We start from the raw sequence: 15,025 nt of genomic DNA on the forward strand, positions 1-15,025 counted from the left end.
TCTTATCAGAGACAGTAGCCTACTCCTTTTTTTTTTCTTCTGGAGAAGTAAGGTGTTGGCTCACCTCGCTTCTCTGACGCGTCGGTGTGCTTCGAAAAGTTGGTTAAAGTACTGTCGTAAATCATGAGAATTACTGTAGTACACTGGGTAAAGCAGTTGCCTCCCTCACAGGCGACCGGGGATTGAACCCTGGACGGGGTGCACATTGGTATCTTGTATATTAGCCTACTGTACATTATTAGCCGGCTGGGGACACACCCGCCCATGTTAAAGCAGAAGTAAGCGATCCGGTGGTTTTGGCTAATGCTGCGTTCCAGGCAGGCTTTTGAAACTGTAAATTACAGCTTCAAGTCACGACTTACGACTTTGTAGCGTTCCAGGCAACACACTCGTGTTTCTCCGACCTGTTTTACCTGTGAAAGTCACTATAACGGCCACTCGTAACTTCTGACCCGTGAACTCGTACCAGATCGAACTGGTACCACTTCACAGGTCGGAAAAACACCAGTTACGAGTTGCCTTGAACGCACCATAACAGTCCTCGTCCCTACGTCACCACATTCAGGCGCATCCCTTGGCTGCACACACAGAGAGGACTGCCCCTTTATGCCGTTCTCTCTCCTCATTGGATAAAACTTGTAGGATACGAGAAAAGTTTTCTCCTGGGCTCAGAGCAGAGCAGAGTGACTGACAGACCCGTGTTTCAGACCAAACACTCTATAGAAGTGATTGCTGTCGGAAGACACAACTATTTAAGACTTAGATTAACACAAAAATATCGCTTACTTCTGCTTTAACCGACTGTGTCGTCCTGTAGCGATCATTTCATCTGGTCTATTTTCCGCGGGCGATCACGTCGAGACGGGCAGGAAGTCAAACAAAGAAACACGAGAGAATCCGGCCCTAACCCTTCAAAATAAAACACCGTGATTGACACCTTCAGAATGGCAGAAATTCAGAATGACGGACCTTTGTAAATTTTCAGAATAGCGGACCATCGTAATGCGGGTCGCCCATCCAGACTGCCATTGTTGTTGTGGACAGGTTGAGCTGGATCGGCTGTAACCCCGGGTAGGCTGAGCTGAGCTGCTTCCTGGTGCTGATAAGGAACGGTTGGTGTCTGTGTTGATTTACAGATGAAAGTAGGATTTTTCCGTCCCTCCTACATGATCTAATGAAGCCTTGTGATAATGAAGCTGTAGATGAAAACAAGTGAACGGTCGTGCGTCACTGCAGCTACAAGGCCTCGTGCTCAGCTGAGTCTCTGCTGCGTCACCTCACACTCAAAGTTTCTGACTCATCACTCTGCTCAGCTTTACTCATCAATACTGTTGCCCAAACTGCAAGGAAGCAAGGAAGGAAAGGAAAGGAGGAAGGAAGGAAGGAAGGAAGGAAGGAAAGGAGGAAGGAAGCAAGGAAGGAAGGCGTCCATCATTCTAACTCCACAGCACCAGGAGCGTCGAGGTGTCTGCTCTGAGACGCTGGGGAGGGAACAACGTCCTGGAGCAGCACAGATGGAGACCGTGGCGTCCAGGACTGTGTGTCCTTCTTTAACAATGAATAGAGCTGCTGTGTATCGTCACAGGCAGGTGCACTGCCAGGTTCAGCAGAAACACAAGACCAAAACAATATGCCAAAACCAAAATGAACATCTAGATATCCTGCAGTTTGAAAGAGCTATTTGTACAATTTGCTATAATGACATGGTTAACGTTATAATGCATGATGTCCACTCTCTGACTCTACTCTTAAGTCCTTAACTGAGCCTCTTGTTTTGCTTCTTGTTGCACCACATTTCTTTCCCTAGAGGTTAGCATGCTATAAGCTAGCTCTGCTTGAGTCACTGCAGCTTCCTGAACACCAGCTGCTCATAGGACACGTTATCAACTCCTGTCTTTGCTGAAGCTTCTGTCAAGACTGGCAAATAAACAGCTGCTAATGCTGAGGTTGCTATGCAGCACTGTCATGAGTTAAAAACAGCTCATTCATAAACTTAACTTCAACTACAGTAAACTTGCCTTGTTTTTGTGTCTAGTTTGTTAACTGACACTCATATGTCATATATATATATACACTATATATATATATAATGATATGAGGCCGCTCTCCATGGTCGATGGTGCCGGGGTTTCAACAGATGATAAACCAGTTCATACTGCCATCCAGAACCCATTTCGCCCACTTGATGGAGCAGAAACACAGTGTATGAACCAGCCAATCAGCAGCAAAGTTGAATAAAAGATGCATTTTTCATTGAAGTACCCATCTTTCTTGTGTTTATCATCATTCGACACATAATTAAAGCAACCTCATGCTAAGTTTAAGAAAAATGTAATAATGATCTGATTAGTCGACTAGTCGTTTCAACAGTTGGTGACTAATGGACTATTAAAACAGTGGTTAGTTGCAGCCCTGCCACGTAGCGATAGCATAACGTCCAGATAGCTCTTTTAACAGGATCTGCATCCACATCACTCTTTCCTCAGAGACTGCTCCAAACAGGAAACTAAGACCAGAACATTTTATAATGCAGATGTTGATTCAAACACATCTGACACAACAAACACAGCCAGTGTGAGGTTTATCACCTACTGAAGAGCAGAACAGACTCAGCTGGGTCCTTCACCTGCATGTAAATCATCACAATGTTCGTTTTCTTTCCTGCGTCTTTGTCCTCTGATATTTCCCTTCATGTTAGAGACGTTGTCACAGTCTCAGCAGGACAGGACGAGTGTGTTACAGGACTTCACTGAGTCAGAGATGTACAGATTTACTCATCCTCCCCTCCTCTGTACAACCAGCCCCCCCCATCCTCCAGCTGTTCGGCGCTGGATATACTAAAGCCTGGGGTTTAATTTGGGTTTTGGTTGTGAGGTGAGACTCTGTTCAGCCCTCAGCGAGGCTGCGTTCAGGAACGTGGGACACACTGACCTCAGGACGAGGCTGCAGCTTCAGAAAAGTCCAGAAAAATAAAAACACAATCACGTCTATTTAGAATCGAAGCTGCTTCTTGTGTCAAGGTTTTTTATAAATGACCTATTTTTTTCCGTGTGTGTTTGTGTGTGTGTGTGTGTGTGTGTGTGTGTGTGTGTGTGTGTGTGTGTGTATGTCTGAGAGAGAGAGGGAGAAAATACAAACCTGCTGCTTGTCCTTTTTGTGTATTTTCATTTTCTATCCCTTCACTGCATCTGTGAACAGAAGAGACATCACTCACATTACGTCAAGGAAATAAAGTGAAGCGTTATTACCGAAGCGCTCAGAGACACAGGACTGAGGTGAAGGCAGCATCGATACAGTGGACCGACTTCATACTATAGTGAGGACAAACACACACAAGAGCAGAATAAAACCTGACTTGGCCTCACCCTGATGGCAGGAATCTGACTTTAAATGACCTTTGACCTCTGAGTGGCTGTTTGATAGATGTGACTTTTTTTAGTGACAGCATCTTTACAGGAGGAAATCTGATCAGTACAGCAACAAATTCATGAATTGGGGCTAAAATGACAAATACCACATTGTCAACACGAGTCATTTCTACAGCAACAACTAGAAGATTCATTGATTAGTTGGTGATTTCTTTTCTTTTTCTGTTTTTTTTTTTAGATGGTACGCTAATGTTTTGTCACTTTTACAGACTCTGACGAAGGTCGAGACTTGCACTTCCATTAGTGATCATGTTTTGTTTTTCTATAATGACTGAAATAATCCAGCACCACGACAGAGTGAACTGCGGTCATTCACAGTTTCAAGGTTTCAAAAGTCACTAAGCCAAAGAACCAATCCTGGCAACCTCTGGGGATGAGGGCAGGGCTAAATACACCTGAACACAGATCAGTACAGAGACAGCGTTAGCATTAGCACATCCACAGTGGCTATGTCCAGACCCAATCGACAGTTTTCAAAATAAAACATAACCTCAGATTTTCCCAATGTTTCCCAATGTCTCCATTCACATGTGAAACCGCAGTAAAGGACTTTTACTTTGTAACACATCATTTCTTTGTCTTTGAAATATCCCTTTAATATCTTGGAGTTTAAAAAAGCTTAAAAAACAAAAATCATTTGGTTGTGTTTTGCTGCTATAAAGTTCAAACGATTAAATGAGAAAATAATTGGCAGATGAAGTAATTATGAAAATAATCAGTCATTTGCTCATTGAAACTCTAAAGCACAGCTCGCTGTGTGCGTGTGTGTGTGTGTGTGTGTGTGTGTGTGTGTGTGTGTGTGTGTGTGTGTGTGTGTGTGTGTGTGTGTGTGTGTGTGTGTGTGTGTGTATGTGTGTGTGTGTGTGTCTAAACCACATAACTCCTTGGTGATCACATGACAGCATTTTCCCCCAGGAAAGATCAAGAGTGAACTGCTACCAACACAAACATAGAACAGGAAGTGATAAGAGCCAGAAATGTGTGAAAGAAAAGAGACATTCTGCAAACGCCACAAACCCCAGAGCTGCTGCCGCTCGGCTTCACAGAGATGACGAGACAGAATCATCTCAGAATCAGCTGAACAGAAAGTTTTCACACAGCTCCACACTCACACACACACAGCCACAAACTCAGCAGCAGCAGCAGCAGCTTCACACTAGGGCTGCACAATTAATCGAATTTTAATCACGATCACGATTTTGGCTGCCACGATTAAATTAAGATGATCGTCACGATTATTAACATGTAAAAAAACGGGCTGTGCTGCATCAAATCAAGCGCTTTCTCAACTAATAGTCCGCCAACCACCAGGGGGCGAAGGAGAGGTCAGGGCTCCATGAAGCTGCCTAACTAACAAGCGAGCGCATCCTCCCTTTACATGTTGTTTACAGTCCAGAGAGTGTGTCCCGGCCGGTCAGTCGGCAGCTTCAGATGCTGCTGTAGCTGTCACCTTCTGCGCCCGGTGTTACGTCTCACTCAGACTGTATGGATCTCACTCTGCAGTGAGAGTGAGACGATGTCGGCAGCAGACGGTGACAGTAGACATGACGTGTGTCTGTGTCTGGTCAGTCAGCACCTCCAAAGGCTGTAGCACTATGGCCGTCTCGCTCTGGATCGGATCGAGGTCGGGCTGCGGGGTGGTGTCGAAGCTGGACCGAGACCCCGTCACCCCACGCGGCCGTTTTGGTGTTAATTACATACGTCGTGTAAATAAAACGTTCCGACCGTGATCATAACGGCCGGTAACGGCGATCTATGGCCGTTTTGGTGGCAGCACAGTTGAGCTAGGCCGACCTGCTGGACGCTGCCTGTGTGAAAACACTTGGTCTGTTCATTAAATGTTTTTAATTCGTTCCAAATTGCTGCTGAACCACCCGTGCTGCTTTGGTCCAAGCTAGACAGACTCTTGCCCACACATCTCTGTGTATCATTGATGGCACAAATTAATTTTTACCTATAGCCTACTTTGAAATTACATTTCAGAGCCTGTACTTTCTTACTTTTATTTGAGTAAAGGAGTTGAATCAGCAGCTACTTCTACCAGATTTATTTTTTATTTTTTGTTTTTTACACAAGTATCTGTATGCTACTGTACAGAATGACACCTCTGCACTCTGCAATGGCATTTATTTTTCGCTAGCCCTTTGTCTTGGGTAAATTTTATTTTAGGCTATTATTTATTTTTATTTTACGTTTTATTTTGAACTGAAAGCCTTGTTCACATAGCCTATTGTTTGTTTCAAATAGAAAGTGCAATAAAAACATGTTTTATCTAACATAATGTATAATCGTGATTAATAATCGTGATTTCAATATCGACAAAAATAATCGTGATTATCATTTTGGCCATAATCGTGCAGCCCTACTTCACACAGGGAGGAGGAGACCGACGCTCCACAACATCCTCATCCTTAAACAACCTTATTTTAAAGGTATAGTAGCATTTTTTTTTAAAGTGGAGTTGTATGATCTACAAATAGCCCCTAAGTACTTTAATTGCAGTAGAAGACTCTCTGCACTCCTCCTGTTAGCAACGCCAGCCCATAATAGCCCTGCCCAGAGATTTACAACATACAGTGTTGTGAACAGACCCAAAGAAACGGCCTATTTTCACGGCCTAAAAGAGGTTTTACCTGAAAAAAAATACACAGTTCCATTGTTCGCTATAATATAATTTTTTCCAGCCCTTCAAAGTGCAGGAAAAACACAGTTTTTATTTGGACCTAACCAACTCACGTATGTATCCCTCCGCCCAGGGTTAGCGCCCGCCGATCAGCAGTTGGAGATATAAAAGCACTTTACAAAAGATTTGCAGTTTACAAAAAAGAGTCCTAAGGATGGTTCATCATGCTGGGTACCTTGATCATACAAATCCCTTGTTTTTAAAATCGGGTATTTTAAGATTTGAGGACCTGGTCAAATTCAAAACTGGTCAGATTTAGTTTAAAGCCTGGAATAGGTTGCTACCAATAAACATCCAAAACATGTTTATGGTCAGAGAAAGCATATATGATTTAAGAGGGAACTGTAACTTTAAACAATCTACCATCCATTCTACCCTGAAAAGTTTTAGCATCTATTTTTGTGGTGTTAAAATGTGGAATAGACTAGATGAGGATATAAAAATGTGCAATAACTTAAAACAATTTAAAAGTAAGTACAAACATACACTCTTGTTCAGCTATAAAGAACTTGACAGATAATTTTACTCTTTTTATTTATAATCATGGTCTTATTTCATATTAAAGCAATATGTTTTTAATCTTCTGAATTGTATGGAACTACAGATGTACTGTATGACATGAATCACAATGTGGCGGGGGGGCTGAACTTGATCAGCTTTGCTTCCTTCAGCCCCTTCTCAAACTTGCACAGTATCATTATTGTTTTGTTTCTTGTTACATAGATTGTTTGTCTTTTGATGTGCTTGTTTCAGACAAATAAAAATCTAATCAAATCAAATCTAACACACACATCTGTCTCCACTGGTCTGAAGCACTTGTACATCTCTGAGCTGGGTGGGCAGGACACACACACACACACACACCCACATGCTTTAAACATGACAACAGTAAATGACCTGATGTGCAGCTGAGCTTTGTTCAGGTGAACTCTGACTTTACACCTGGAGTCTATGAACAGAAACCAACCAGACTTAATCACTCAGGAGCAAATGAAGGAGAGTGAATGTTCCCCTGGTTCCTCCCTCAGGGCTGTGAGGAGTTTATCTACCTGTCCTGTACCATTCACACTCCACACTGATGTTTCAGCTGCGTGACTTCACTGTCAGCTGTGAGTCAGAGCCACTCCATTAATAAACGTTTCATGTGGAAGGAAACTACAAAGAGTGTCAGAGTTTGACCCTGTCAGGTCGACCAGCTGAACAGACGGAGGACAGGAGGCTCTGAAACAGGTCGGACGGTGGGACGGTAACTCACACCTCCACCTGGGAGGCAAATACCACACATTTCACACTTTAGTCAGAACACGATGAAGCTCTGAGTGAAAACCTCAGTTCAAACTGATCGACATCCATCCAATGGCTATATACTGTAGCTCAGCAAGGGCTGCACACAAATAAATCTGATTTTCAAAACATAGAGGGACTTGTTTGTTAGGTAGGTACAAGACCCCACAAACATCACGTCAAACTGAAGCAAAAATTACAATTCAACACTAAACTCACAACATCTGCCCATACGGTGTGTTGTTTTCTGCATATCGTGCAGCCGTGCAGGGTTGCGAGTAGTGATGTCACGATCATATATTTTCTTGGTATGATTATTGTCAAAGAAATAATCACGGTATTACGATTATCACGATCATTATGCATCAACTCATTTCACAACACTATAAATGTGTAAAATCAAAGATAGTCAAAATATAATTACATTACTCATTGTTTACACAAAATATTTCAAGTATCTATTAATATATGACCAATTATTAATCCCCCAGGGGAAGTGTTTGAAATATTCAGGTCATAAATTGTCATCTATACCAAATGTTATGTTTATTTTAATCGTTTTTTGTTTTATTTTGTGTGTTTTTTTAAATACAAATGACACACTAACATTTACATTTCTACCAATTCAATGTTACGTTAGGTAAATGGACCAGTATCTGTGCATTTACCTTCATTTTGGAGCACATCTGCCGATATGGTTCCGACATCATCTATTTTGGGAAGTGACGGTATTTAGGAACCTTTACGATTAAATAATTGTGGCGTTTAATACCACGATTAATAGTGAAATCAAGTAATCGTGACATCCCTAGTTGCGAGGGAGCTGGGTGAGTGTGGGGTTCACCTGGACTGGTCCCCAATCTATAACAGACAAATACACTCACATTCACCTCTACAGGCAATTTAGAAACACCATTGATTTGTGTGTTCATTGATCAGCTTTTCAATAGGTTATCACTGTATTTTAAAATCCATTTTTGCAGCTTTCTGCCTTTAAAACACAAAGATAAATTGATGTTGTTTTCAAGATGATTTGAAATCAGGGTCTTTTGTTGGGTCACCTTGAAGCATGACCCTGTCGGCACAGCGGCACAGGTCCGAATCCAGCCTAATCCAAAATTAAAACCCTTCCCCCCCTCCAGTCTCTCTCATACTGTCACCATCATAAAGGTATAAAAAGCAGAAAAATAACATTTAATAAATTATAATAATAACAAATTATAATCAATAGAGCCGGTCAGTGACAATACTGAAAGTTGACCAGCGACTAAATTACTACCATTTTCTAAAATGATTCTTTTGATGAAGGAGAGGGATTGTACTGTGTAACACATGTTTTCACTGCCATAGTTAGGGCTGCCCTTATCTTCAATTCATATTTTCATCATTTCTAGATATAAATTGTCATGTGCACAAATTTTGGTTGAAGGCCAATAAACCCATAGTCCCATCTGAAATAATCCCGATTGTGTTTTTCACTGCCGTGTGACACAGATGTGATGTTTTCAGCGTGAGTCACACGTTCCTCTCAGTTTGTATCTGGACCAGCAGGATGAGGGGCACGAGTCCCACTCCCACGACACGTGACCTACATGCAGCTTACATCTGGACACTGGACAAAGAGACACGATAGAGACTCGATCAGCAGCATCAGAACTACACAAAGGTTTTGGGGGGACTCGGCTTCTCAGCAGACTTGGCGTGCTCAACTCCACGTATGAAAGGTAGAACGGGTGCCAGTCCAAAAAATTCAAAGCAAAAAAAGGTTGTGACAGGCGGCACTCACTTTAAGTTAAATACTTTTTTAATTCATAAAAACTGCTCGGCAGCGAGAAACGGACGCGTTTCGGCAATCAGCCGTCCTCAGCGTTACCAGGTCAGTGGGTGTGTCCACTATTTAACACAAAGCCAGCTGATTCCAATCTCCAATCACGTACATACACAAAACATATTATAGGCTGAATACTGTATAGAAGCAGTCAAACACTGTCAAAAAATATCATACAGAAAAATGAAGAACATTATCATGTAAATCACATTATCGAAAATACAATATATTCATGAAAATCGACAAGTTGTGGATATAACAACACTTGTCACTACTGTTTGATCCTAATAGATCTATATCCTAGACAGTAATAAAAAGAACACACATGAGTCTGTATAGTAACCTCGTAGACAAAGGTCAGTGATAAACAAATGTGGTCTGTGGGACTCAGCTTCTGTCTTTAGTCTGGCAGTTACAGCCTGAGCTTCACTTTGCAGCATCAGCTCAGACAGATGTTCAGTCTCCAGCTGTTTGAACCATGCAGCTCTGCAGCCCCAACCCCACGCTGACCAACAACACCGCCGCCACAAAGCGCTGCTGAGGCAGGACACGGCCGTTAGCAGGCAGCAGATGGGTGCGTGGTGGTTTTATAGGCTAATAATGCAAACTCAACATTTCATTTACTACAGAGGAACAAGTGGGGAGGGGCCGGGGGGGCGGGGGTGTTTGCTTAGGTTAACAGATTCAATTTTAATCCAAAGGATTAGAGGATGTGTTTGCTGCTTGTCTGGCAGCAGATCAGTTTTAGATAGGTTAACTAATCAAGATGATAAATTAATGGAAAAACCAACTACAAGTGTCTCTGTAAGGTGGTATAAGTTTATGTTAAAGCTCCATAAGGTCTCTTGTCATTTTGTGTTTGAATTGTTTTACTATTTGTATTTTTAATTTGTACTTTATTTAACATGATTTTTTATTATTATTATTATTATTATTTTTATTATATTTACATTCTATCTATCTATCTATCTATCTATCTATCTATCTATCTATCTATCTATCTGTCTACCTGTCTGTCTATCTGTCTGTCTACCTGTACAGCATCTATTGCACATCTGTCCGTCCTGAGTGAAGGATCCCTCCTGTTGCTCCCCCTGAGGTTGCTCCTATTTTTTTTTCCTTGTTTAGGGTTGTCCATGGAGTTTTTCCTCAGTCCATGTGAGGGTCTAAGGGAGGAGGATGTTGTTATGATGGGATGTAAAGCCCTTTGAGACAAACCGTTGCCTTGCTGGCCTGTGACTCTCTCAGCTCTTCTTGCACCTGCCCTGTTCAGCAGCTACAGCAGGTTTATTAACAGGTGACATCCACACTAAGAGCAGCTGCTCTTCCTGCTTTGTACACTCTGTACAACACATTCAGCAGTGTCTCTCTGCCTCGCTGCTTAACACCTGGGTGATAAAACCGCATCTGTGGTACAGCAGCAGCAGCAGCAGCAGCAGCAGCAGCAGCAGCAGCAGCAGCAGCAGCAGCAGCAGCAGCAGCAGCAGCAGCAGCAGCGGTGGACTCAGTCAGCCTCCAAGTTAACCAACGGGTCGGGCGGGCGCGGGTTTCCAAAATTGGACCCGTGCAGGACTCTGCCTCCAACCACATCCATTCAGGAAAGATTTCTAAGAACAATCTCTCTCTCGCTCCAGTAGACTAGAACCATCTGAACCCCTTTTTATGAAATATTCAATATTGCCCATTCATAAACTTAATGTCTTCCATTCATTCTTGTTTGTGCAGAAGTTTATCAACACTAAACAAAATCTTCCTGACACTTTTCAACATTGTTTTACTTTTTCATCTGACCTCCATTCATATTCAACCAGGCATAGAGGCAATCTACATTTACCCTTCTGTCCAACATCTGGGCATCAATCTAATATCACATCTAGAGGTCCAAACCTCTGGATGGTTTACAGGTGGTTCTGAGGTCAGCAACATCTTACACATCCTTTAGAAAGTTACTGAAAAAACACCTTATGTTATAACCTTCAGTGTTATTTTTCTGTTAATGTTAATTATGCATCCTTCTTCTTTTCTTTTGTTTGTTTGTGTTTCATAGTTTTTCTATGTTGCACTGAACATTTTATTGTTTCATTTCTAATTTTATTTTCCTGTATTTCTCATAGTTTATCTTGAGTTCATGTAATTCTATGATGATGGGAGTGGAACTTTGTACAAGCCTCCTAGGCTTCGTTCCCTCCTTGCACTGTTTTAAAATTGTGCTAAATAAATAAATCAAATCAAATCAAATCATTCAGGAAAACCGCAGCATCTGGACACGAGTTGGTCCAGACTCCTGACAACCGTCTTTAAAAGTCTGACACACAATCCTGACACCAAACACTATATTCTGTCAATAAAGTGATTTAATTACTAGTGAAGACGACAGACTGTCTGTGATTAATGTGCTAATTCATTCTCTCCTGCGCACCTGTCGCAAGGACCAAAGCTGTGGTCACAGACACACACACACACACACAGGGCATCAAGAGGTTTCCCTCTTCTTTTTTTTTTAATCCTGAACATCTTCAGAGAACTTTTTCTTCAATCTTCAATCTAAAATTCAACTTTACTATAAAAATAAATAAATCCTTGTAAATACAACTATAGTCTCCAGCTCAGCTGTTTCCTCCTCTACTCAGACTAGTTTTGGTTCCATCTGTTTTCTGAAGTCACCATGGCTTTGACCTTTGACCTTTGACCTTAAACTTTCTAATTCCAAACAGACTGTCCTTCAGCCCAGGTGAGCGTTCTGACCAAATCTAGAGAAAGTCGCTCATAAATAAAGCGTTAAAGCGTCCTTCGAACCACCACATTCATTCAAAAGCATTTTGTGCTTGAGTCCAACTGAATGTTATCACCACATGTAAAGACATTTCCTCACGGCGTTACGGAGATGAGGCGTTCAGGCGTTCACAGGGACAAAACTGTGTTGTGCCAGGTCACTAGGCCCGTAACTTTCATCTCCAATATCAAATCAGTTCACCTATAGACCGAACCTCCTTGTTGTTTACATTCTACTTCCTGGTAGAAAACCAGCTGTAATGTGAATGAGATCAATAGTAACGAACGAGAGTTTAGCTATATATCATATTTTTCAGGTCCTATCACCGTTTAGACAAATCTGAAATGATTGAAGAAACATTACTATTTCTGTGTGTGTGTTTCGTGTTGCTATGTGTTGTATTTATTCAGTTTGGGGGAATCACAGTGTCTAGAAAGCATCAGTGGCTCAGCTGACAGGGACAGCTAACGGTAGCTAAGCTAACGGTAGCTAAGCTAACGGTAGCTAAGCTAACAGCAGGACGTCAGCTGTTAAAACCCTCCTGTTGTGGGACACGACATGAAACTACTCCAGTTAGCTCAGTCATGTTGGAACTCAGATATCCGCTGGAGAAAATATTTTTTCATGGAGCGTTTATTGAGTCACTGAGTTATTAAAGTTAAACAGGTAGCTAACCGTTAGCCCTGCTAATCTCTGATAACCATGACTAATTACAAAAACATGCACACAGAAATAGTAATGTTTGTCCAATCATTGGTTTTATAGACTTTACAAACATCAGATTAGTCTAAACGGTGATATAGTGACATGAAAAAGTAGATAAATATAGTGAAACTCTCGTCCGTCACTATTGTTCTCATGCTGGTTTTCTACCAGGAAGTAGTTGTAAACAACAAGGAGATTCGTCCTATTGGATATAGTGAATGTTTGTGCCAAATACAAAGACGTTCAAAGCGTTGCCTAGATGAGACAGACCTCAGATCCACAAACTAAATGTGTCTGGCACCAGTAAAGAGGCTGCTCCACAGTCTTTCACCTCCTGGCAGGAGTTGAGCTGGTGAAAGCTTTTGCACATCTGCAGCCCAAAGCATCTGGCGGTCGGCAGCTTCTCTAACAACCAGGAAGTGAGTTGACACAAAATCAACCCTCAACCACCACCGAACCGTCCAATCAGCCCCCCGCACTCTCACGCTGACAACCCAACTCCAACAAACCAGGACGTCTCATCAGTTTAGTGATTCACCTACAGAACAAATACAAATTCTACTTTTTTATTGCAAAAAAAGGCTGTAAGGGACCGTTCGTTATTTATGGAATGGGCCACCGGAGGAAAATGGGGGGGGGTCATGTCATAATATTCTTTGTTGAGGGGTGGGTCCACTAAAAAAAAAAGGTCAGTGAGGGGGGGTCATTCAACATTTTGTCTGGAGGACACTGCAATGCCCGCAGAAAACAAAAACAAAACAAAAACGGGACATTTCAAAGCTGCAAGCACTGATGACAATGAGAGCAACGGCCCCCGAATCACAACGTTATTTTATATTGTTCTGATCTGCCCAGAGTTGGTTTCGAACCCGGGTTTCCCGCACCGCAGGCGACGATGCTAACCGCTTCGCCAAGAACTCAATAAGGGTTCTGCCCGCGGCTTAGCACGTGTTTTATGGGTGAGTGAGTTTAACTTCAGTACCGTACAGAGGCTACGCTGCCTGCCTGCCTCATTGCGTAACTCTAAATAGTCTGAGCAGCACGTACGTTCACGTTGCTTTCGTGAATTGTAAACACACAGACACCCCCCTCGGTTTTCGCGTCCAGCAGTTTAGCGGCTAATTCAACTGCAGGGATGGATAACTGTACCAGAGAGGCTCAACAACTTCATGAGCTTCATTTGAGGAATAAACGGCAGCTTTTAAGTTACCTGACGGGAGACCGACGCCTGAGCTACGGTAGCTAACAGTTAGCTGGTTTTACGTACTTCTCTCTCTCTCTCTTACACACGCAGGCGCAGACACACACACACACACACACACACACACACAGTTGTCTGTCATATCTCTCGTAAACCTTGCAATAATACGTTGTTGAGTGCAGTTCACATTATTGTTGCTTCGGTTTAAGTGTGGATTAATTGTAATGGCTTGTTGTGTAATGTGAGCTGGTCCAAAATCGCGATTCTGTAAGTGATGAGTTGGGTTTTAATAACAGCTGATAAATGGCATTGTGATGAGAAGGTGTTGCAGTTGCACACATGGTTGTCAAAATGAAATAATGTAGTGTCACGCGCTACGTGATGCGATGTAACGTGTCGATGGCTGGGGGGGGGGGGGGTCATGTATCTTTTGATAAGGCTTATGCAGGGTCATGTTAAAATTTACTGACTCCGACAGGGGGGTCATGTAAAAAAAAAAAAAGTCCCGTGCACTGATGATAAATAACGAACAGTCCCTAAGAATCATCAGTAATAAACCTTTCCGTGAGCCGACCAACTCACTATTTAGTCGCCTGAACATTTTGAAATTCAGGGACTTAGTTGATTACATTACAATACAAACCATGTACAAAGCAAAAACTAAACTTCTTCCTCCAGATATCCAGAATCTGTTTAAAATGAAGGATTCCAGTTCTAACCTGAGAAGACCACTATTATTATCTGAGAAACCAAAGACTCAAACTACAGTAAAAAATCCCTGTCTTTCTGTTAGAGGGGTTAAAACATCTGGAATAATATTAAATGATGCTGTACTCTAGTCAGCTTTAAAAAACTTTATAAGAACAACATAATTTCTTGTTACAGTATGGAAAATTAAGTTCAATGATTTTGTACTATTTTGGGTTATGCGCTGTGTACAATTCTTTATTTTGTTGTGATCAGAAATGTAAGTGTACTGATTAATTTCAAATGTCTGTGATCTGATCCTATTGTATTAATGCGCATATATATATATTATATTATTTTATTTTAGTTTTTTAAGGTAAAAGGGGTAGGGGTATATAAGCTTTGGCTTCAACCTGCACCCTTTAGGTTATATAAG

General features: G+C 41.9%; 1 protein-coding gene across 1 annotated transcript in view; it reads right to left on the minus strand.

Annotated features, from left to right (window-relative positions):
- The window catches only part of chd6 (chromodomain helicase DNA binding protein 6), a 147,616-nt gene that overhangs the window by 119,652 nt on the left and 12,939 nt on the right, over positions 1-15,025 (minus strand). Inside the window, 1 exon segment of the mRNA XM_085777899.1 lies at positions 3,139-3,188. Within this exon segment, the coding sequence (XP_085634025.1) occupies positions 3,139-3,168 (30 nt within the window). The 5' untranslated portion in view covers positions 3,169-3,188.

The sequence above is a fragment of the Trachurus japonicus genome, chromosome 5 (genome assembly GCF_045865225.1).
Source record: "Trachurus japonicus isolate A0001 chromosome 5, Traja_1.0".
Classification (NCBI taxonomy): domain Eukaryota; kingdom Metazoa; phylum Chordata; class Actinopteri; order Carangiformes; family Carangidae; genus Trachurus; species Trachurus japonicus.